General features: G+C 41.7%; 3 protein-coding genes across 3 annotated transcripts; all 3 read right to left on the bottom strand.

Annotated features, from left to right (window-relative positions):
• Positions 1–2,424: 2,424 nt before the first annotated feature.
• Positions 2,425–4,976, bottom strand: LOC120245641 (protocadherin alpha-4-like). Its single transcript, XM_039252757.1, has 2 exons — positions 2,574–4,976; positions 2,425–2,433 (listed from the first exon to the last, which is right to left on the bottom strand). Exons 1-2 carry the CDS (start codon positions 4,959–4,961, stop codon positions 2,425–2,427), a joined length of 2,397 nt encoding a protein of 798 aa, XP_039108688.1. The 5' UTR covers positions 4,962–4,976.
• A 4,943-nt stretch (positions 4,977–9,919) lies between these two features.
• Positions 9,920–12,337, bottom strand: LOC120245640 (protocadherin alpha-3-like). The gene has a single exon (XM_039252756.1). The coding sequence runs from the start codon at positions 12,335–12,337 to the stop codon at positions 9,920–9,922; it is 2,418 nt and encodes an 805-aa protein (XP_039108687.1).
• Positions 12,338–12,425: 88 nt separating this feature from the next.
• LOC120245639 (protocadherin alpha-1-like) lies at positions 12,426–18,540 on the bottom strand. Its single transcript, XM_039252755.1, has 2 exons — positions 16,147–18,540; positions 12,426–12,434 (listed from the first exon to the last, which is right to left on the bottom strand). The coding sequence occupies exons 1-2, from the start codon at positions 18,538–18,540 to the stop codon at positions 12,426–12,428; spliced, it is 2,403 nt and encodes an 800-aa protein (XP_039108686.1).
• Between the last annotated feature and the right edge of the window lie 6,662 nt (positions 18,541–25,202).

The raw sequence follows: 25,202 nt of genomic DNA, 5'->3' as shown, positions 1-25,202 counted from the left end.
AGAGCAGAGTCTTCTTGGAATTCTCTTTTTCCCTCCCTCTTTCCCCTCCCTCACTCTCTCTCTCTCTCTCTCTCTCTCAAGATAAATAAACATTAAAAGAAACAAAAACAGAAAAACCCACACCATACGTTCATATGTGCCTATTAAACAGAAAAAAATTTCACTTGGAGCTGATATTTATAATGACTAACAATGGCAAATACCTAAAAATAAATCTAGTGAAATATTTAAAGAACCTCTGTACAGAAAATTGTAAAATATTAAGAAACATTACAAATTATTTAGTAAAAAGGTCATCTTCATGAACTGAATAATTCATCTTTGTAAAGATGTCAATGTGCTTCACATTTCTAAACAGATTCACTGTAATCCAAACAAAACATCACCAAATTGTTTTTATGAAATTTATATACAAATGTAGGTGGAAATGGAAGAGGTAACATGGCATTGATGTAAAAAAAATTTTTTTTAATTTTTTTAATGTTTTTTTAAAATTTATTTCTAGGAGAGAGAGAGAGAGAGAGACAGCGTGAGCAGGGGGGGGTCAGAGAGAGAGGGAGTCACAGACTGAAACAGGTTCCAGGCTCTGAGCTGGCAGTCAGCACAGAGCCTGACGCGGGGCTCGAACCCACGAACCGTGAGATCATGACCTAAGCGAAAGTCGGACGCTCAACCGACTAAGCCACTCATGCGCACCTAAAAAAATATTTTTAAGTCAAAAAGATTAGAACAACAAAAAAGACCATACCCATATAATGGATATTTTATAAAAATATGTGGAATTCAATTTTTTAAGAAATGGTGCTGTTTCAGTTGAATGTCATTGGGGAAAATTAATCTTGACCCCTATGTCACAAAAAACAAAAATATTCTAAAAAGATTGTATATCTAACATGAACAATGAAACAAAATACCAACAAAATTATCTACATGACATGGAATAAAAATGAAAAGATTGATAAATTGAACTTAAATGAAATTAAAATTTTCTTTTTACCAAAAGACAAAATAATGAAGAGCAGATAAGTGCAAAAGCAAGAAAGCTACTATATTTAGAATGTATGAAATTTTCAAAAAGCAATAGAAAATGCAACACAATAAAAATAGGCAGAGACTGGGAACAGCTTTTGCATAAATAAGATATAAAATGGCCAATAATAATACAAAAAGGTACTCAACCTCATTTTAAATCAGGAAACGTAAAATAGAAATACAAAACACATCTGGCAAGATAGCAACTACATAAGCAATCTGACAATGCCAAATTTTGGAGATGATGTAGAGCAATACACTGTTAGCACAAGTGTAAATGGGTAAAAACATTTGGTATATTAAAGATGAATATATGCAAACATTTTATGTTCTACTAATTTCAGTTCTACTTAAATAACAGAAAACTGTGTACCTGGGCACTGAAAAAAAATTTTTAGTTTATTTATCTTGAGAGAGAGAGCACAAGCAGGTGAGGAACAGAGAGAATGGACAGACTCCTAAGCAGGCTCTGCGGGGATGCAGGCAGGGCTCAAACCCATGAACTGTGAAATCATGACCTGAGCCAAGATCCAGAGTCAGTCGCTCAACCAACTAAGGCACTAGCCACCCCCAAAAATGTTAATACATTTATGACAGCATTAGTTGAAGCAGACATAAGGAGAAACAATGCAAAATCCTCAACAGTGGGATAAATAACTCATACTATAGTCATAAAATAAACTACCGGAGGGAAAACAAATTAAATGAACTCAAACTACACACAGCAATATGATGATTCCACAGAATGATGAATGATAAATATGGAAAACACACAAACACAGGCACACACAAACATATTCTGTGCAATTATATTTAGATAAAGCACAGGAAACAGGTAAAAATTAGCAACAGTTATAGCGTTAAAATTGTTGTTAATTTGGGTAGAAATAAGGAAAAGTGATTTTGGAGGTATATTTAAGTAGCTTTGTTTTTTGAGAGAGACAGAGGGTGCACGTGAGCTAGGGGCAGAGAGAGAGAGAGAGAAAGAGGGACAGAGAAAAGTGGGGCTCACCCCAAGCGGGGCTTGTGTTCGCCCCAATCTGGGCTTAAACTCAGGAACCATGAAATCATGACCTGAGAGGAAGTCAGATGCTTAACGGACTGTGCCACCTTATGCCCCAAGTTTGAGTAGCTTCTTAAATTGAGGAACGGAAGTAACAAAAGGTTTCACTTTCAAATAATTGATTGAGTTATGGTATTATATCTAGGCACTTTTGATGTATTATAGGCAAATAAAAAGAAAAATTCTCTTAAAAGTTGATTACAACTGAAAATAAATAGGTGAAGATGGTAAGCACAAAATATATTACTTTAGTTATATAAATATGCTTTGAATAATGAAGACCTTAAGACAACATATACGGCCTTGGGGTCCTATAATTCTAAAAGTTATTAGCTAAACTGGGTATAAAAGAAGTAAAAAAGCATGTCAGAGAAATTTCATTCTGAACTTTTTTAATTAGGATGAAATTGATAGAATAAAGGAAAATAAAACTTTAGATTAAATAATGCAAAATAAATAAAAGATATTTAAAACTAACCTTTGAAAGGGAGTCTCCAGTTGCTGGCTGCAGATCCTCTCTGTCCCTAGAGTCAGGTACACTGGGACTAAAGGCCATGAGGTCGGTCTTGAGCGCGCCCTCCCCAGAGCACACCCTCTGCCGCCTCTGCTGCGAGTACGACCAGCTCCCCACCGCGCTGGAACACACCAGCGTGGGCTTCCCAGGCGCGCACGCGCCCCCCGTGGGCGGCGCCGAGCACCGCAGCGCCGTGTACAGCAGCAGCGTGAGCACCAACAGGCTGGACACGGCGCAGATGGCGACGATCAGGTACACGTTGACGTCCACCAGCGCCGCCTCCGCGCCCGCCGCGCCCGCCAACGCCCGCGACGACGCCTTGGGCGCCTGGCCGCTCTCCACCAGCGACAGCAGCACGGTGGCCGTGGCCGTCAGCGCCGGCTCGCCGTGGTCCTTGACCAGCACCAGCAGGCGCTGGCGCGGCGAGTCCGCCTCGTCCAGGCTGCGCGTCGTGCTGATCTCGCCCGTGTACAGCGCCACGCGGAACGGGCTGCGCGCGCCCCCCGCCGCCGGCTGCAGCTCGTACGACAGCCACGCGTTGTAGCCAGAGTCCGCGTCCACCGCGCGCACCTTCGCCACCACGTGGCCCGCGCCCACCGACCGCCACACCAGCTCGCTCACCGCGCCCGCGCCGCCGCCCGCCCCAGGCAGCGGCAGCAGCGCGGGCGCGTTGTCGTTCTCGTCCAGCACGAACACCTGCAGCGTCACGTTGCTGCCCAGCGGAGGCACGCCCGCGTCGCGCGCGCTCACTTGGAACTGCAGCAGCTCCAGCTCCTCGTGGTCCAGCGGCTGCAGCGCGTACACCTTGCCGCTCTCCGCGTGCACCGACACGTAGCTCGACAGCGCACGCTCGCCCACCCGCCGCTCCACCAGCGAGTAGGACACCCGCGCGTTCTCCCGCGCGTCCGCGTCCCGCGCGGACACCGTGAAGATGTGGCAGCCGGGCGGGTTGTTCTCCCTCACGAACACCGTGTACTCGGGCTGCGCGAATGCCGGCGCGTTGTCGTTCACGTCGGCCACCTCCACGGACACGCTGGCCGTGGCCCACAGCGAAGGCGAGCCTCCGTCCCGCGCGGTCACTACTAGAGTATAGTCCGACACGCTTTCGCGGTCCAGGGCGCTGTCCACAACCAGCGAATAGTAATTCTTGAAGGTGGACACCAACTTGAAGGGTACGTGGGCTGTTAGTGAGCAGGTCACCTGCCCGTTGACTCCGGAATCACTGTCGGACACGCTGATCAGGGCGATGACCGTGCCTGCTGGAGCGTCTTCTCTGATTGGGAGTGACAGAGACTTGAATTCCATTACTGGGACATTATCGTTGATGTCCTCAACTTCCACCATAACTGTACAATGGCCAGAGAGTGGGGGTTGCCCTTTATCAATGCCCTCTACAAGAATCTCATAGGATTTTCTTTCTTCAAAATCGATATATCCCTTTACCATAATTTCTCCAGTAATTGGATCTATTTGAAACTTGGACTCCACATTTGGTAAGATATCAGTTGAAAATGAATAAATAATGTCCGCATTAGAGCCTTCATCTAAATCTGAGGCGTTTAGTTTCATTACCAACGTCCCATTAGAAACATTTTCTGGTAATTTCACGGCATAGAGTGTTCTGTCAAAAGCTGGAGGGTTGTCATTGGCATCCAGCACTTTGATGAGTAACTGAACGGTGCCTGTCAGCTCAGGTTTGCCGCCATCAGTGGCTGTGAGCACTAAGAAAATCTCCGGAGCTTCTTCCCTGTCTAAAGATTTTCTTAGTAGTAGCCCAAGACGTTTTACTCGCTCGACATCGGACGGTTTTTCCAGCGAGAAATATTCATTGGGGCTCAGGGTGTAGGTCAGCATCGCGTTGGCCCTGATATCTGCATCGGATGCGCCTTCTAGTGGAAACCGAGTGTCAATAGGCCTGGATTCCGCCATAGATAGATTCTTTTGTGTTCCAGGGAACACAGGCGGATTGTCATTAATGTCCTTCACCTCCACCTCCACATGGAATACCTGCATCGGCCTGTCCAGGATCACCTCTAGGTGAATGCTGCACTCCAGGCTCCGCCCACAAAGCTCCTCGCGGTCAATCCGAGAATTCACAAACAAAATGCCATTCTGCAGATTTACCTCTAGAAGGTCCCCGTGGCCTTTGGAAGCCACTCGGAAAAGGCGTGGCACCAGCTCCGCCAGCTCCAGCCCCAGGTCCTGGGCTATGCGTCCCACGAAGGTGCCGTGTTTGGCCTCCTCCAGGACCGAGTAGTGAACCTGGCCACTCCCCGCTCTCCAGGCTGCGAGGAATAGAAGTGAAAGCAGCAGACGCTTGGATTCCTGGCCATTTCCCCAGGAAAACTCCATCTCGAGCCCGCAGTGCCTTGTTTTCATTAAGGGATCTTGTTTCAAAATCAAGAAATATCTTCTAATCCTTCAGTCCAGTGGCATTGTATCCTCCATTTCTCTCTACCTGAATGGTGGATGCAGCTTCTTTATAATAACAGAAAGGATTTTTTTCTTTCTCTAGCAGATTAATTTTATGGTACAGAGCGACATCATGTGGCTCCAAACCGTAAGTAATCGATTCTTATACTGTTCAGTCTTATTCTTTCATATACTTTTATGCCATTGGATAATGGAAACACATTTTGTGCTATTAGTTACATGTTTTGTACCGCTGATTGAATGTCACTCTTAGTTTCACCACAGGGACAACTTTTACTTCAGTGGAAATCATTTTTTAATACAGGTTTTAAATATTTATAGAGACCCAGCTGGAGTAAATATACATTTTGCAAACATAACTGTTAAGTGCTGATTAGGAAAATTCTTGACCAATTTTATGTGTTCCTGAGAATGGGGGAAAGTGGTTATTAATGATGACATACTCTTGATCTTTGGATTTCACAATTCTGGTGTTGAAGACTTCAGAGAACCCTCTGATCTAGGAAGCCTCCAACGCCAAGAATAAGCCATTGAAAGGGAAATTTTAAATGTTTGAAAAAGGAAGCAGAAATCACCAGCACTTAACTGAAAGTCTTCATTAATTCATATAATGGCTATAAGTGCAAAGAGCTTTAAGAAGCAAGTATGATGCTGTAGTATATAAGTGGTGTGGGAAAGTATTGCGAATAATTTTATTAACAAATATACTCACCTCCAACAATCAAGATTGGTATTCTCAATTTGTCTCTTATGATTTATAAGTACTAGCCTGTTCTCCAGTGTCTAATACACGTAAACTTCTATTTTCTTGTATAGTGCTCATGTATTTTAGTCAAAGTGAACAATTTACTGCTTCCAACAATATTTTTCACCAAACATAATCATTTCATCCTCTTAAGTACTATCCATCTTTTCCAAATGTCTCACACAGGAACTTCCCCCATTTTATAACCATTAAAAAATTTCTTTGACCAATGAAATGAAGATTTTCATGATTAAACCAATTGAGCAGGTGCTTTTACTTTCTGTTATATACTAGAGCATACAGATTGAATCACTTGGGCCATTCATTATATTAATTTCTCTTTTTTAGGCATTTGGGTATTTATGTCTAATGTCATGAGTGTCATGTAATAAATACAAAGATCCAAATAGCTGGGGCCTTCTTTTATAAAATATAAATTTTTAAAGAGAATAGTTGTGTCTTATTAGCTTAAGAGTTCAGAATACATAACAGGTATTTCCTGAATATTTACCTAACTGAATGCTTTGGTTCTCTTCAATTGCCTAATAAAATGCATTAAATTAAGGTGGTCACAAAGCTAGTTAGGCAAATATGATGTCTCAGCAGCAGCCTCTATAGTTTTCCAGAGATACAGAAATATTTTCCTTAGATGATGCTCTAATTAAGATATATTTCATTTTGTATATTGAAAACCTGGATTTTAGCTTAGTTTCATTTGGCTTTGGCAGTTATGATCTTAGAAACATCTGAGTTTTAACAGCCAATGAAGAATTCTCAATAATAGAGCACAATATATTTTCCTAACATAAGGAAAGTTAACATAAAAGGACATGATAGTAATTCTTTTTTTTTAATCTTTTAAAAAATTTTTAAATGTTTTATTTATTTTTGAGAGAGAGAGAGAGACAGCAGGAGCAGGGGAGGGTCAGAGAGAGACACACACACAGTCTGAAGACAGGCTCCAGGCTCTGAGCTGTCAGCATAGAGCCCGACGCGGGGCTCAAACCCACGAACCGCCAGATCATGACCTAAGCCGAAGTCGGCTGCTTACCTGACTGAGCCACGCAGGCACCCCGTCTTTTCTTTTCTTTTTTTTTAATGGTAATTATTTTCAAGTTTTCTTTGCCTATTATATTCACAAACCAGCATCCCTCATGGTTGTTTAGGACAAAATACCAATCTACTGAAAATGGCATTAAGCTTCCATTCTATGAAGAGCCACACTCACACAAAAATACCCTCTTCTGAATTAAAACAGGGTAAATTAAAATTAAATTAAAATCAGGGTAGTTCCTCTGTCTGAGGACCCAAACTGTAGATTTGCACAAAATGATTACACATGTCAAACATAGTGGAAGAAAATGGAAAAGGCTCCTTGTCCATTTACTTTATTTTAAAAATAATTAAATGCAGAGGTGAGGAGTGCAAAAGAATATAAAGGATATTTATGTGAGAACTGTTAGTATTCATCTAGTATACCAGCAATTTATTTCTAAAGATAAAATCTCAAAACTCTTTAAAATGTCTTATTCACTGAGAATCTTGTTAGTGAAGAATTTGAAGAGGAGAGCTCAATTTGAAGACTGAAGTCCCACATCCTGGGAAACAAATACTTTGGATGACCCTCTTAGTTACAATAGGATGAAAATGAGGCCTAATGAGGGGCGCCTGGGTGGCTTAGTCGGTTAAGCGTCCGACTTTAGCTTAGGTCATGATCTCGTGGTTTGTGGGTTCGAGCCCCGCGTCGGGCTCTGTGCTGACTGCCAACTCAGAGCCTGGAGGCTGTTTCAGTCTGTGACTCCCTCTCTCTCTGACCCTTCCCTGCTCACGCTGTCTCTCTCTCTCCTAGAAATAAAAAATAAAAAGAAAAAGAAAAAAAATAAAAAGAAAATGAGGCCTAATGAAACAACATGTGAACTCAGGTTGGACATGCTGATGGACACTTGATAGACAGGGGTCAACAAAGTATAGTGAGAGAAAAGGGAATGAAAATGGGAAAAAACGAATATCTTTCTATTGTATATGTTAGCCTCATCCACAATGTCACTGAGTATTAACCAGGTTTTGGTAAGGATGCTCATACAGGAAGTAGGAAGTTGTAGTTATAACTTAGGTGGAAATATTCTATATGATTACATACACTGGAACCTATTCACCTTCCACAAGCAAGGTTAGTATTTTCATTTTGTCTTTCATGATTTAGAAATAATCACTTAGGGGCACCTGGGTGGCACAGCCGGTTAAGTGTCCAACATCGGCTTAGGTCATGATCTCACGGTTCGTGGGTTCAAGCCCTGCATCGGGCTCTGTGCTGACAGCTCGGAGCCTGGAGCCTACTTTGGATTCTGTGTCTCCCTCTCTCTCTGACCTGCTCATGCTGTCTCTCTCTCTCTGTCTTTCTCTCTCTCTCTCTCAGAAATACTTAAAACATTTAAAAAAATTTTTTTAAAGAAATAATCACTTGTTTTCTAGTTTCTAATATGCCTAAGGTTCAGTTTCCAGTGGCAAGGAAACTTGAATGTTAGTCCATCTATTTGGAGAAATGATCAAATACTAAATAGGGAAATGACTACAAAATAACTTCATTTTGTTTAATTTGGTTCCAGTTATTTAGTGGTTTTAACATACTATATAATACACAAGTCAATATTCAGAGGAAGATCATGAGTAATAACACTGGACATTACTATCTTTACTACTAAGTGTTTGAAAAACAGGTTAATGATTAAAAGTTTTGCTAATAGAGTAGCTTTTAAGTTAGATATAGAGTAGTATTTTCAATAAAGTGTTCGGAGGGTAAACAATTTTTTCTAATTTTTTAAATGTCTATTTATTTTAAAGAGAGACAGAGCACAAGCTGGGGAGGGGCAGAGAGGGACAGGGAGACACCGAATCCAAAGCAGGCTTTAGGCTCTGAGCTGTCAGCACAGAGCCCAATGCAGGGATTGAACCCACAAACCATGAGATTATGACCTGAGCTGAAGTCAGATGCCCAACTGACTGAGAGACTCAAGAACCCCATCTGATGGAAAACAATTATTTTTGTTTTTTTTAATATTTTTATTTATTTCTAGGAGAGAGAGAGAGAGAGAGAGAGAGCGTGAGCAGGGGAGGGTCAGAGAGAAAGGGAGACACAGACTCTGAAATAGGCTCCAGGCTCTGAGCTGGCAGTCAGCACAGAGCCCGACNCTCTGAAATAGGCTCCAGGCTCTGAGCTGGCAGTCAGCACAGAGCCCGACGCAGGGCTCGAACCCACGAACCGTGAGATCATGACCTAAGCGAAAGTCGGACGCTTAACTGACTAAGCCACCCAGGCACCCCATGATGGAAAACAATTATTAACAAAATTAATAAAATACTTTCAAAAACAATGTTTTCTAAATGAAGATATACTGAAAGAAGTATAAAAGTTCACTTACTATTGATTTTTTCAATGCTTACTAATAAAAGTAGTGAGAAACGGAGTATGAACAAAGATACAATTCTAAAGCAATGAAATTATTATTCTGGGGTGTGTGTGTGTGTGTATGTGTGTGGTTTTCTTTACCCAACTGGGAAACTAGCAACAATACAATGTATTACCAAATGTGAGCACAAGGACTGAAATGAATCATATTCAAGTAAAACAAAAGGAACCAACTTCAGATAAATTAATAAATGAGTAAAAGAGGCTTTATAGAGAAAACAGGCTTAATAAACTAATATTTGAAATCAGGATATATTAACAAAAAGGGAGTTGTGAGCATTTATGGGGAACTCATGAAATGGACCAGTGACATTTGGACTAACATTTAATAGGAATTCCAAATAAAAAGTGGCAAAAGCTATTGAAGCATTGTACAAAGATTAGTAAACCACAGTTGGAGTTAAATGTTCTAAACAATACAATCCATCCAGGAAAATATATTTAGTTTCTATTTTTGACAATAAAATAATCCTACTACTACACCTAACAACAGCAACAACACTACAAGTATGGCTCTCACTACTTATTACTAACTCACTTCAAAAACTTTTATCACAATAAGTTCAAATATTTTAACCACAAAACCCTGGGAAACTCTGATTACAAAAAGCATGTTTCCAAAACAACAAAAACATTGAAGAATAAAACACGACAACTTAAAAGGATTTAAAAAGCGGTACTCACTTTGGCAGAAAGATCAACATCCACATCCAGCTTTTCTTCTCTATTCCCGTCAATGGGACCTGGTGGAAGGCTGGGACTGAAGGCCATGAGGTCGGTCTTGGGCGCGCCCTCCCCAGAGCACACCCTCTGCCGCCTCTGCTGCGAGTACGACCAGCTCCCCACCGCGCTGGAACACACCAGCGTGGGCTTCCCAGGCGCGCACGCGCCCCCCGTGGGCGGCGCCGAGCACCGCAGCGCCGTGTACAGCAGCAGCGTGAGCACCAACAGGCTGGACACGGCGCAGATGGCGACGATCAGGTACACGTTGACGTCCACCAGCGCCGCCTCCGCGCCCGCCGCGCCCGCCAACGCCCGCGACGACGCCTTGGGCGCCTGGCCGCTCTCCACCAGCGACAGCAGCACGGTGGCCGTGGCCGTCAGCGCCGGCTCGCCGTGGTCCTTGACCAGCACCAGCAGGCGCTGGCGCGGCGAGTCCGCCTCGTCCAGGCTGCGCGTCGTGCTGATCTCGCCCGTGTACAGCGCCACGCGGAACGGGCTGCGCGCGCCCCCCGCCGCCGGCTGCAGCTCGTACGACAGCCACGCGTTGTAGCCAGAGTCCGCGTCCACCGCGCGCACCTTCGCCACCACGTGGCCCGCGCCCACCGACCGCCACACCAGCTCGCTCACCGCGCCCGCGCCGCCGCCCGCCCCAGGCAGCGGCAGCAGCGCGGGCGCGTTGTCGTTCTCGTCCAGCACGAACACCTGCAGCGTCACGTTGCTGCCCAGCGGAGGCACGCCCGCGTCGCGCGCGCTCACTTGGAACTGCAGCAGCTCCAGCTCCTCGTGGTCCAGCGGCTGCAGCGCGTACACCTTGCCGCTCTCCGCGTGCACCGACACGTAGCTCGACAGCGCACGCTCGCCCACCCGCCGCTCCACCAGCGAGTAGGACACCCGCGCGTTCTCCCGCGCGTCCGCGTCCCGCGCGGACACCGTGAAGATGTGGCAGCCGGGCGGGTTGTTCTCCCTCACGAACACCGTGTACTCGGGCTGCGCGAATGCCGGCGCGTTGTCGTTCACGTCGGCCACCTCCACGGACACGCTGGCCGTGGCCCACAGCGAAGGCGAGCCTCCGTCCCGCGCGGTCACTACTAGAGTATAGTCCGACACGCTTTCGCGGTCCAGGGCGCTGTCCACAACCAGCGAATAGTATTTCTTGAAGGTGGACACCATCTTGAAGGGTACGTGGGCTGTTAGTGAGCAGGTCACCTGCCCGTTGACTCCGGAATCACTGTCGGACACGCTGATCAGGGCGATGACCGTGCCGGGGGGCGCGTCTTCTAATACAGGTAAGGACAGTGATTTGATAACCAACTCGGGTACATTATCATTGGTGTCCAAAATTTCCACCAAAACCGTGCAATGACCTGCCATTGGGGGATTTCCTTTATCTGTCGCTTCTACCTGGATTTCATATAACTTAGTTTCCTCGAAATCTATGTTACCCTTTACAGTGATGTACCCATTAAGTGGGTCTAAGTGGAATTTTGACAAAATATCTGATGACACGTCTGTATTGAAAGAATATACAATGTCCTTATTTACTCCTTCATCTAAATCAGAGGCGTTAACAGTCACTGCTAGAGTACCGTTTGGAGCATTTTCGAATAAACTGATTTTGTAGACAGTCCTCTCAAACTCTGGGGCGTTGTCGTTTACATCTAGAATGGTGATTTTCAGTTGAGTAGTGCCGGTGAGCTCTGGTTTCCCACCATCAACTGCCGTTATTACTAAGTGATGTTCAGGAATGTCCTCTCGATTTAAAAGCTTTTTCAACACGAGTCCAAGAGATTTAATATTCTCATCATTTCTTTTAATATCCAAGGTAAAATAATCGTTAGAGTTAAGACTGTAGGTCAACAAAGAATTCGCTCCAATATCTGCATCTGATGCTCCCTCTAGCGGAATCAGAGAACCAGGCGGTCGGGATTCGGAAATAAACAATTTCTTTACTGCCACTGGAAAAACTGGCTGGTTGTCGTTAATGTCCTTCACCTCCACCTCCACATGGAATACCTGCAGCGGCCTGTCCACGATCACCTCCAGATAGATGCTGCATTCTAGATTCCGTGCACACAGCTCCTCACGGTCGATCCGAGAATTCACAAACAAAATGCCATTCTGCAGATTTACCTCCAGAAGGTCTCCGTGGCTTTTGGACGCCACCCGGAACAGGCGAGGCACCAGCTCCACCAGCTCCAGCCCCAAGTCCTGGGCGATCCGGCCCACGAAAGTGCCGTGTTTGGCCTCCTCCAGGACTGAGTAGTGAACCTGGCCGCTCTCAGCCTCCCAGACTGTGAAGAGCAGAAATGAAAGCAGTAGTCGCCAGGCTCCTGAACCTTCTTCTCTCCGTGAAAACATCATTGCGAGCCTTTTCCAAATATTGGGTCGCTCTAGCATCGATCCAAACTTTAAAAAATATTTTGAGTTCCTTGGTTTTTCTTAAATAATCTTACCATACCTGTATTTCAGAGACGATGAGGAAAAGCAGCAACTGAGAATGTAATACATGGTGTATTTCTTTTGTGGTGAAACACCTTGTGGTGGACAGCGACATCATGTGGCTAAATGTGTAAGTATTAAATAAATGTACTTCTACTTGGGTCTGAACTTTCCCCAAATTTCTGTTTTCATTGTAATATCCTCTGAGCACTTTTCAAATCCTTTATATTTTATTAAAAAAATATCCTTATAGCTTTTATACTAATTTATCACTTTCAAATATTCCAATCCATGACATAAGTAAAAAAGAATAGAATAGTGATTAATGTTGTAACAGTAGCGGACATCTATTGGAAATATTCCCCCATGTGACAAGCATGAGGCTTAATAGGTTATCCAATCAAATTCTCACAACAGCCTTCCAAGGTAAGTATTAATACTATTCACTTTTTACAAACAAGGAAGTGAAAACAGATACCAGTTAAGTAACTTAAAAATGATATTAGCTGGTGGTGTTTCGGTGGGATCTCAATGTGACTCTAAACTTATAATTTTTATCACTTGTCCTCAAAGTCTACATTTTATAGCAAAACCAGGCCTTTGATGTTCATGACCACCAAAATATGAAGGCACTGAAAGTATGTGTATATACATATCCATGTATACATACATATTTACTTCTATATTATGATGGCAATTGTTAATTTACATTATTTATTTATTTATGGAATGTCTATAACCCACTCCTGTATGCTTTATCCAATGATTGTACCCTTGCTGTCTGTCTTAACTGTTATTTATATAAAGATGCCAGAAGTTGGTTTTTTACAGTGCAGTTCTTTTGTAAATTTGTTTTTTAGTGCATGACAATACCGTGTGATTTAGATATTTGCTACATTCGTATCACACCAAGTAAGAGTTTATGTGTTTTTTAAATTTCCATGCCATTTATACATTTCAATTTACCTGTATATCCTAAAATGATCACAATATGAGATCACTGTGTTTTTAATGATCCCCACTCTAGATGAATTTCTGGATTCCAGTATTTTAAAAAGTTATTTGAAAGCTGTGGTGACTTAACTAACCAATATAGAGAGAAACATAGCTTTGGAACATAATTCACCATTCAACATATGTAAGATAATATTCTATCTTATAGACAATATAATATTCTAAAAGTCTTTGAGAATTCAGCAAGAGGCATGAGGTCTTTGAGTATCTGAAAGTTAAGCTGAGAAAATTCATGGGCAGAGGTTGGCTTTAGAGAGGTAAAAGCATGTCTAAAGCTTTGCTTATAGTCAAAGCCTCTTGAAATAAAATCAAACACATGATTTAAGTATTAGGAGAAAAGTTTCCATACCAGTTTTTTTTCCCCCATGTTATCACTGAATGTAAGCCAGGATTGCAACTTACTCATATTTTATCATTCACATTCAGAATAGAATAAATTATCAATTATGTTTTAATGGATAAAAGATTATTTTAAACTATCTCAAGTAACAGAACTAAAGAAGTAAGTTATATTAATGATACTTGTTAATACCAAACTTACATAATTTCTAATTGATTCTACTATACTAGTTTATGAAGAAGTAAACATTTAAGAATTATTTTGTAAAAGCATGGGTCTAGGAAATAATTATAGACATCTATATGTCAAGTGTTTTGAAGAATCTTGAAAGGTCATAGCTAGTTTTAAAATGAGATACAGAATTAAAATTTTAAAACATCATGGACTCCATATTAATGGAATACCTGTGACAACTTATAATGCTATGTATTTCATGACATTTAAGAGTATACTAATTGCAAAGTAGAATGCCATAAGGAATTTATCACAGAATATAATGATTATAGGCAATGAAGGTAGTACTAAAGAAACTATGAGTATAGAAGACTGAACTGATGTGTGGATAAAGTATTAGTGAATAATATCTACTCTCACTTAGATATCTTCTTAAACAATTTAATTTAAAAATGTAAATAAGGAATAAAAAAAACAGTAAGACTTTTTAAAGTGTGACTCCTGGAGATCTGGGTATACCTGGATACAGTTTTCAAAGCTTACCATTTGCCTATAGTACAAATGTAGTGGCCAGACTTCTAGTAGGACAGATTCCACCTGACCATTCATACTTTCTGCACGCAAGTCTCGTGAAAGTGGTGAGTAGATATGAGACTCTAGGTAAGATAACTCCTCCCAAGAGAGAAGTTCTTCCTTATTTGCTCAAACCATTTCTTTTTCTCTGTTAAGCCACAGATAAACATTTCTGATCCCCGGGAAATATATACCCCCTAAATTTTGAGAAGTATCAACTCTTAGGAGATTAGAAGTTTACTATAGAAACAGATTATCCTTAAAAGATTCCCCTACCTAACTTCTCAATTCCTTTAAAAGCAGGTCTCAGATGAAAATGAATATCTGGCCTGTTAAATGGCTAAGGCCCAGATCACTTAGTGGAAGTTATTTCTATAATTCACCAATATCCACATACATATGGGGAAAAAACAGCATATAGCTAAGAACCAAATAGAAGACACTTTTAGACAGTTATTTTGCCCTAACACATCTTCTTTTGAAGTGTTTAAATTCTTTTCCAAGTGTGACCATTACTTGTCACACTTTTATATGGGTAGTTTATGTTTTAACTACCCAACATAGGAGTTTCCAATTAAAATGTAGTCATTCAATATCAGTCTTTACCTTTTGAGAAAACTGCAACTTGATTAGTTATATGGATGCTGCCAGGAAAAATGAGTGAGCTCACAGTTGTGGGGAAAGTTATCATGGGCGTAGTGTGCTGCCAGAGGCCAAGTGGTCAGTCTCTGCCACCCAAGCATCCCTGGGTATTTTTGGAGGTCCTGGCATTAAAAGGTCCATTCAGACTGTTTTCAAGTACGTGGAAATGAAAAACTAACTTATTACTTGTTGCATAAAAAGGGGCACCTGGGTGGCTCAGTCGGTTAGGCATCCGACTTCGGCTCAGTTCACGATCTCACAGTTCGTGGGTTCGAGCCCCGTGTTGGGCTCTGTGCTGACAGCCAGCTCAGAGCCTGGAGCCTGTTTCAGATTCTGTATCTCCTTCTCTCTCTGAACCTCCCCTGCTCACACTGTCTCTCTCTCTCTCTCTCTCTCTCTCAGAAATAAATAAAACATTTTAAAAAATAAAATAAAAAACTTGTTGCATAAACAGATAAAGACAAATGAATTCTTGATAGAAAGAATAGAAAACATCCAGATATATAATATAGTCCTATTTCAATATATTCTGACAGAATGGATAGATTATGTAAATTGGAAATATGAATTATATATTCATACTCTTGGAAATTTTTTCCAATTATGATTTTTTTTACTTTTGAGAAAAATTATTTAGAGGTAGTAAGTTTTCAAATTTAGCAGAAGTGTTGTTCAACCCTTCAAGGTCCTATTATTCATGAAGAGATTTAATTTATTAATTTATTAAATTAAATTAACAGATTTAATTAAATTAAGTAAATTAATTATTAATTAACAGATTTAATTAATTATTAAACAGATTTCATTATAAAAAAACAAAATGTGAAAATAAGAAAATCACTTAAGTTAAATTGTTCTCAGTGCAAGAAATTAATCTCTATTTCATACCCTATACTGCAGTGGTTAAAAATAGGCAAATATGAATCCAAATAATGGAATCATTAATAAAGGATATAGAACAGTTCAAGAATCGACCGGAAAAACTCACCTTTCCTAAGTGTTCTGACTCTGAGGGCTGTTGTCTTTCTTCTGTGGTGCCTGGAACTTGAGGTAGGCTGGGACTGAAGGCCATGAGGTCGGTCTTGGGCGCGCCCTCCCCAGAGCACACCCTCTGCCGCCTCTGCTGCGAGTACGACCAGCTCCCCACCGCGCTGGAACACACCAGCGTGGGCTTCCCAGGCGCGCACGCGCCCTCCGTGGGCTGCGCCGAGCACCGCAGCGCCGTGTACAGCAGCAGCGTGAGCACCAACAGGCTGGACACGGCGCAGATGGCGACGATCAGGTACACGTTGACGTCCACCAGCGCCGCCTCCGCGCCCGCCGCGCCCGCCAACGCCCGCGACGACGCCTTGGGCGCCTGGCCGCTCTCCACCAGCGACAGCAGCACGGTGGCCGTGGCCGTCAGCGCCGGCTCGCCGTGGTCCTTGACCAGCACCAGCAGGCGCTGGCGCGGCGAGTCCGCCTCGTCCAGGCTGCGCGTCGTGCTGATCTCGCCCGTGTACAGCGCCACGCGGAACGGGCTGCGCGCGCCCCCCGCCGCCGGCTGCAGCTCGTACGACAGCCACGCGTTGTAGCCAGAGTCCGCGTCCACCGCGCGCACCTTCGCCACCACGTGGCCCGCGCCCACCGACCGCCACACCAGCTCGCTCACCGCGCCCGCGCCGCCGCCCGCCCCAGGCAGCGGCAGCAGCGCGGGCGCGTTGTCGTTCTCGTCCAGCACGAACACCTGCAGCGTCACGTTGCTGCCCAGCGGAGGCACGCCCGCGTCGCGCGCGCTCACTTGGAACTGCAGCAGCTCCAGCTCCTCGTGGTCCAGCGGCTGCAGCGCGTACACCTTGCCGCTCTCCGCGTGCACCGACACGTAGCTCGACAGCGCACGCTCGCCCACCCGCCGCTCCACCAGCGAGTAGGACACCCGCGCGTTCTCCCGCGCGTCCGCGTCCCGCGCGGACACCGTGAAGATGTGGCAGCCGGGCGGGTTGTTCTCCCTCACGAACACCGTGTACTCGGGCTGCGCGAATGCCGGCGCGTTGTCGTTCACGTCGGCCACCTCCACGGACACGCTGGCCGTGGCCCACAGCGAAGGCGAGCCTCCGTCCCGCGCGGTCACTACTAGAGTATAGTCCGACACGCTCTCGCGGTCCAGGGCGCTGTCCACAACCAGCGAATAGTAGTTCTTGAAGGTGGACACCAGCTTGAATGGGGTGTGAGGCATCAGAGAACAAGTCACCTGTCCGTTGACTCCGGAGTCGCGGTCAGACACGGAAACGAAAGCAATGACGGTGCTGAGTGGAGTGTCTTCTCTGACTGGCAAAGAGAGAGATGTAATTGACAGTTGTGGAGCATTATCATTTACATCTAGCACTTTCACTAAAACCTTGCAGTGATTTGACATTGGAGGACTTCCTTTATCAACTGCTTTTACATGAATTTCATAAGATTTTGTTTCTTCATAATCCAGTCTACCAATTAGCCTAATTTCTCCGGAGCTGGAATCAATTTTGAAGTTTTTTTTAATGTTTAGAGGAACATCACTGCCAAAGGAAAAGACAATTTCGCCATTTACACCTTCATCGGCATCAGAGGCGTTTAATGTAGTCACTAATGTTCCATTTGCTGTCGTCTCTAATAAATGGGCTCTATACACAGCCTGGGCAAACAAAGGGGCATTATCGTTAACATCCAGCACTGTGATCAGCAGCTGAACTGCACCTTCCAGCTCTGGTTTGCCCCCATCAGTGGCCGTCAATAATAAACGAAGTTCCGGGGTTTCTTCTCTATCCAAAGATTTCCTCAATTCAAGTGAAAGTGACTTACTCAGTTCATCACTTGCCTGTACATCCAAAGAGAAATAATCACTGGGGCTGAGGGTGTAAGTTAGAAGAGCGTTGGCCCCAATGTCTGCATCAGCAGCCCCCTCTATCGGGAAACGTGAATCCACCAGTCTATTTTCAGGAATAAATAACCTTTGTTCTCTCCCTCTGAAAACTGGTGGGTTATCATTAATGTCTTTCACCTCCACCTCCACATGGAAAACCTGCAGCGGCCTGTCCACGATTACCTCCAGGTGGATGCTGCACTCCAGGTTCAGCCCGCAAAGCTCCTCGCGGTCAATCCGAGAATTCACAAACAAAATGCCATTCTGCAAATTTACCTCCAGAAGGTCCGTGCGGTCTTTGGATACCACCCGGAACAGGCGTGGCACCAGCTCGGCCAGCTCTAGCCCCAGGTCCTGAGCGATCCGGCCCACGAAGGTGCCGTGTTTGGCCTCCTCCGGGACCGTGTAGTGGATCTGACCGCTCCCAGTTTTCCAGGCTGCGAGGAGCAGAACGAAGAGCCCCAGGCGCTGGGCTCCCTTGCCTACTTGCCTAGGAAACAGCATCGCAAAACCACTACACCTTTGGTACCTCTCACTTCAAAATCATGCTTTCTTTACTTTATATCTTGAATAATATATCTCCTGACCGTTTTCGTCTTCTCTCAGGCTGTAACAAAATGGAGCTTCCTCCCTTAGTTTTTGGTGATCTGTACATTAACATTGACAAGACTTTGCGGTATACAGCGACATCATGTGGCTAATGGTGTAGATTTTAGATTCATTCATTGGTTTCCAAAATAGTCTATATATTCTTTTACAATTTACTCAATGCAATCATTTTCAATTATGTCTTTTAAAGACTGTAGACTCTCACTTGAGAGTATGTAATTCAACACTGTCCTTTAGCTGTTATCACAAAGATATTACAATTAGATTTTGGGAAAATCGAAATATGCACAAATAACCTTACATCTTTTCATTTAAAACAATTTATCAGCTCATATTTTTATTACTAAATATATGTAACTGAATACTGGAGCTTTGAAATAAAACACTTTGACCACTAAAGTTCACCTTATTCTAGGATATTTTGTGTGTTAATTTTTAAAATAATATAATTACCAGGAAGTTACATATGACATTTTTAGAAATTTTTCTGAAATACATTTAAAATTCTTTAAGTGCTTATGAACAGCGACAGCACTTCCTGATACTTGAAATCTTAGAATAATGATGTTTGGGACATTTCCCTTTGTTCTTGTTATATAACATCTAAGTGCTGAACTAATAAATTTGACCTCTAAAAGTCATTATTCCAAATTAAGTTAGTGTCACTTGGATCTTTATTCTTATGTCAAATTTCCAGCTGCACCTTTTTTGCTTATTAAGACATTGCCATATTTCAATACGAATAAAATGAACATTGAATCGATATCAAGTACATATATCTGAGAATTTTAAAATAATCTGTAGTCAAAATTCTAAATGTAAATCTAATGTGAGGATTAGGTTTTCAGAAAAACCATTTAAGAATAACTTATTAACAAACTTCACTTTCAACTTCAGTGCAATTTATAATCAGAACCCCATGGTTACATCAAAATTTGACTAATAAATGTGATCTGAATGAACTATCACAAGTTACTTCTAAAAGAATTGCCTTAACATTTTTACTTTAAGTACCATGGATATTTAAGGATATTAATATTAATTAGGATTAATATAAGTTCATAATCAGAAAGACCAAGTCACTGTTTACTTGATAATTAAAATGTAGATGAAACATGATATTATTTTTTTAAAAACATCTTATAATTTTAATAATTCCAGTGTGGTCATTGCTTCATTACCAAGGTACAGTAATGTAAGATACATCAGTATCTTTTATTCTTGAAGTGAAGCAAATTAAGAATTTGGTACTTTTTAAAATGCTAATAGATTTAGACAATACTGTCAATATTTTAATGTTAAAGGTAATTTAATGTGGCATAAATTTCCTTTTATGTATTTTGTTATTATGAAGAATACATAGAATAAATGCTAGCTGCAATTTGCTAGCGTTTAGATAATTCACATATTTTATTTCACATAAAACTGTTGAATTAAAAATACTTTGTTTTCTACAGTTAAAAGCTTATTTTGCCTTTTAAAACATATCTCTATTTACCTGAAAGCTATATAATTATCATGCTTTAATGTTGGGAATTACAATGATCTTTAAATAGAATATCAACCATAAACCATATGGCAATGTTTTATTCACTTTATTTTGATAGATTTGAAGATATTCTCAATATAAGAAAAATGTCATTTACAGTGATCAGATGACACTTAATTGAAACTGAAAAAATAGTTAACCATGGACTGCATTATCATGGTAGTGATTATGAAAATTAAAGGCTACATGATACTACCTTAAAGGAAAAAATTGGGGCGCCTGGGTGGCTTAGTCGGTTAAGCGTCCGACTTTCGCTTAGGTCATGATCTCGCGGTTCGTCAGTTCGAGCCCCGCGTCGGGCTCTGTGCTGACTGCCAGCTCAGAGCCTGGAGCCTGTTTCAGTCTGTGACTCCCTCTCTCTCTGACCCTCCCCTGCTCACGCTGTCTCTCTCTCTCTCTCCTAGAAATAAATAAAAAACATTAAAAATTAAAAAAAAAAAAGGAAAAAATAAATACAGATATAAATGCCTGGAAATTTTGTTATCAGAGAGAGTTGTTAAAATAGCAGAGTGTTTTTGCGTATTATTTAATTTAAGCTGGTACAAACTTAAATTAGAGTATTATAATGTATGATATTACATGCAATGTCCACATTAAGCACAGAGAAAATAGCTACATCAACTGAATAGACCTACAACTAGTAAGAAGATTGAATCAGTAATTTATAAAAATCTCCTGACAAAGAAAGGTCATTGCCCAAAGGCTTCATTGGTGAATTTTACTAAACATTTAAAGAAGAAATAATACTGATTCTTCTCAAACTTTTCCAAATAGATAAACAGGAAGGAACACTTTCTCATTCTATGAGGCCATTATTACTCTGATACCAAAGACAGACAAAGACACTACAAAAAAGGTAAACTACATTATCTATACAATGGAACACTACATGGCAATGAGAAAGAATGAAATCTGGCTATGTGTAGCAACATGGGTGGAACTTGAGGGTGTTATGCTGAGCAAAATAAGTCAGGCAGAGAAGGACAAATACCATATATTTGCACATATAGGTGGATTAGGAGGAAGTTAACGGAGAATGGGGGAGAAGAAGGGGGAAAATAGTTGGGGAGAGGGAGGGAGGCAAACCATGAGAGACTCTTGAATGCCGAGAACAAACTGAGGGCAGATGGGGTGGGGGGAAGGGAAGGGGGTGATAGGCATGGAGGAGGGCACTTGCGGGGATGAGCACAGGATGTTATATGGAAACCAGCTTGACAATAAACTATTAAAAAAAAAAGAAAATATGATGGAAAACATCATTTTCACAATAATAACAAAAATTATAAACTGTCTAGTAATGTGCAAGACTTTTCTGGGAAAAGCACCTTGTTGAGCTACATAAGAGATGGAAATGGAGAAACACTCATGGATTTGGGTAGGAAGCTCTGTAGGACAAAGATAATATATAAGGATGTTAGGCCTCCTCAATTTAATAAGTTTAAAGTAATTCCAATAGGATTTTCAAATCAGGAACACAAAGGAATGATTACAGGAGTCATATGAAAAATTAAATTAGTGAGGGTAGCTAATAATTTAAAAAATGACAGGTTAACCATATTAATATATGTTAACATGTGTGATAAAGTTATGCTTGTGAAAGAAGCATGGCACCAGCACAAGAATCAATGAAACAGAACAGAATCTCAGCCACAGAGCCATTGCTGCATATGTAAGGGGTTAGGATCTAAGTGGCAATGGGAAATGATGAAGTACTCAATATATTGTATTTAGATAGTTGGTTGCTATTTGGAAATAAAATTGCAACTGAAGAACAAAAAAAAAAAAGAAAAGAAAGGAAAACTACAGATCAATTTCCCTCATGAACACTGATGCTAAGATCCTCAAAAAAAAATATTAGAAAACTGAATTCAGCACCATGTGAAAAGGATTATACACCATGAGCAAGTGGGATTTATTCCTGGAGGGCAAGGATGATTCAATATACATAAATCAATCAGATTTCAAGCTGTATTACAAAGCTGTAATCATCAAGACAGTATGGTATTGGCACAAGAACAGGAACTCAGATCAATGGAACAGAATAGAGAACCCAGAAATGGACCCACAAACATATGGCCAACTTTGACAAAGTAGAAAAGAATATTCAATGAAATAAAGACAGTCTCTTCAGCCGGTGGTCCTGGACAGCGACATGCAGAAAAATGAACCTGGACCACTTTCTTACACCATACACAAAAACAGACTCAAAATGGATGAAAGACCTAAACATAAGACAGGAAGCCATCAAAACCCTCGAGTAGAAAGCAGGCAAGAACCTCTTTGACCTTGGCTACAGCAGCTTCTTACTCAACATGTCTCCAGAGATAAAGGAAACAAAAGCAAAAATGAACGATTGGGACCTCATCAAAATAAAAAGCTTCTTCACAGTGAAGAAAACAATAAGCAAAACTAAAAGGCAGACGACTGGACTGAAGAAGATATTTGCAAATCACATACACGATAAAGGTTGGTATCCAAAATCTATAAAGAACTTACCAAACTCAACACCCAAAAGCAAAGAATCCAGTGAAGAAATAAGCAAAGAATGAACAGACACTTCTCCAAAGAAGACATCCAGATGGCCAACAGACACATGAAACGATGCTCAAAATCACTCAGCATCAGGGAAATACAAATCAAAACCACAATAACATGCCACCTTACACCCGTCAGGTGTGTGGCTAAAATCAATAGGTCAGGCAACAACAGATGCTGGCAAGGATGCAGAGAAAGAGGATCTCTTTTGCACTGCTGGTGGGAATGCAAACTGGTACACCCACTCTGGAAAAAAGTATGCAGATTCCTCAAAAAGTTAAAAATAGAACTACCATATGACCCAGCAACTGCACTACAAGATATTTGTCTAAGGGATACAGATATGCTGTTTCAAAGGGACACATGCACCCCAATGTTTATAGCAGCACTATCAACAATAGCCGAAATATGGAAAGAGCCCTAATGTCCATTGATGGATGAATGGATAAAGAGGACATGAGATACACACACACACACACACACACACACACACACACACACAATGGAGTATTACTCAGCTATCAAAAAGAATGAAATCTTACCTTTTGGAACTACATGGATGGAACTGGAGGTATCATGCTAAGCAAAATTAGTCAGAGAAAGACAAATATCATATGACTTCATTCATATGAGGCCTTTAAGATACAAAACAGATAGGGAAGGGAACATAATGGAAGGGAAGCAAAAATAATATAAAATAGGGAGGAGAACAAAAGCATAAGAGGGTCTTAAATATGGAGAATAAACAGAGGGTTACTGGAGAGGTTGTGAAAGGGGGGATGGGCTAAATGGGTAAGGGGCATTAAGGAACCTACTCTTGAAATCATTGTTGCACTATATGCTAACTAACTTGGATGTAAATATTAAAAATAATTTAAAAAATAATATAAATAAATAAACATATACATAAATCAATCAATGTAATAAGCCACATTAACAGAATAAAGGGGAAAAAACACACGATCATCTCAATAGATGCAGAAAAGGCATGTGACAAAATTCAACATTCTTCCATGATAAAAAATATTCAGAATGCTAGGAATAGAAGGAAACTACCTCAACATAGTAAAATGCCATATGTGAAAGCTATTCCTCTAAGATTAGGAATAATGCAAGGACAGCTTCTTTAAGCTTTTCTTTTAAAAAATTTTTTAATGTTTATTTATTTTTGAGAGAGAGAGAGACAGAGTGAAAGCTGGGGGGAGGCAGAGAGGGAGACACAGAATCTGAAGCAGGATCTAGGCTCTGAGCTGTCAGCACAGAGCCTGACGTGGGACTCGAACCCACCAACCGTGAGATTATGACCTGAGCCGAAGTCGGACACCCAACCAATCGAGCCACCCACGTGCCTCCTCTTTAACCTTTTCTATTCAACAAAGTATTGGAAGTTCTAGCCAGAGCAAATGACGCACCCCCCACCAAAAAGAGGCAACCAAAATGGGAAGGAAGATGTAGAATTATCTCTGTTCACAGGTGTTATCTCATATATAGAGCACCCTAAAGATTACACAGAAAACTTAAAATTAATAAATGAATTCAACAAAGTAGCAGGTTAGAAAGTCAACACACAGAAATCAGTTGCAACACTGTACACTAAAAGTGAACAATCTGAACAGGAAATTAAGAAAACAATTTCATTCATATTATCATAACATACTCAGGAATTACCTTAATCAAGGTGAAAGACTTGTATGATGAAAACAAACAAAAAAAACCTTTTTTTTTTTAAAAAAAGATTTATTTATTTATTTTAAAATTTTAATGTTTTATTTATTTCTGAGAAAGAGAGAGAGAGAGAGAGACAGCATGAGCAGGGGAGGGTCAGAAAGAGGGGGAGACACAGAATCTTAGGCTCCAGGCTCTCAGCTGGCAGTCTGCACAGAGCCTTACACGGGGCTCGAACCCACGAACCGTGAGATCATGACCTGAGCCAAAGTCGGACGCTTAACCGACTGAGCCACCCAGGCGCCCCTGATTATTTATTTATTTTGAGAGTGCAGGCACATACATATGCTCGAACAGGGGAGGGGCAGAGAGAGAGAGAGTGAGTGAGAGAAAATCCCAAGCAGGCTCCATGCTAACTGCATGGGACTCGAATATCTGAGCCAAAAATCAAGAGTTTGACAATTGACCAAATGAACCACTCAGCTGCCCCAGCAAAAAACCTTCCTGAGAGAAATTAAATAATATATAAATAAATGCAAAGAGAGCTCATGTTCATGGACTGAAATACTTACTGTTAACATGCCCATACAATTCAAAGTGATACAGGTTTAATGTAATCTCTATCAAAATCCCTATGATGTTTTTTGCTAAACCAGCAAATCTCATTTTAGAATTCATATGAATCTCAAGGGACTTCAAGTAGCCTAATCTATCCTGAACATGAAAAAGCTGGAGGACTCACACACATCCTGATTTCAAAACTTATTACAAAGCTCTTATAAAATAGTATGGCCTAAAGACACCGGCC

Source organism: Hyaena hyaena, unplaced genomic scaffold (genome assembly GCF_003009895.1).
Source record: "Hyaena hyaena isolate Hyena2069 unplaced genomic scaffold, ASM300989v1 scaffold_426, whole genome shotgun sequence".
NCBI classification, from domain to species: domain Eukaryota; kingdom Metazoa; phylum Chordata; class Mammalia; order Carnivora; family Hyaenidae; genus Hyaena; species Hyaena hyaena.
This window is presented reverse-complemented; position numbering and strand designations above follow the sequence as displayed.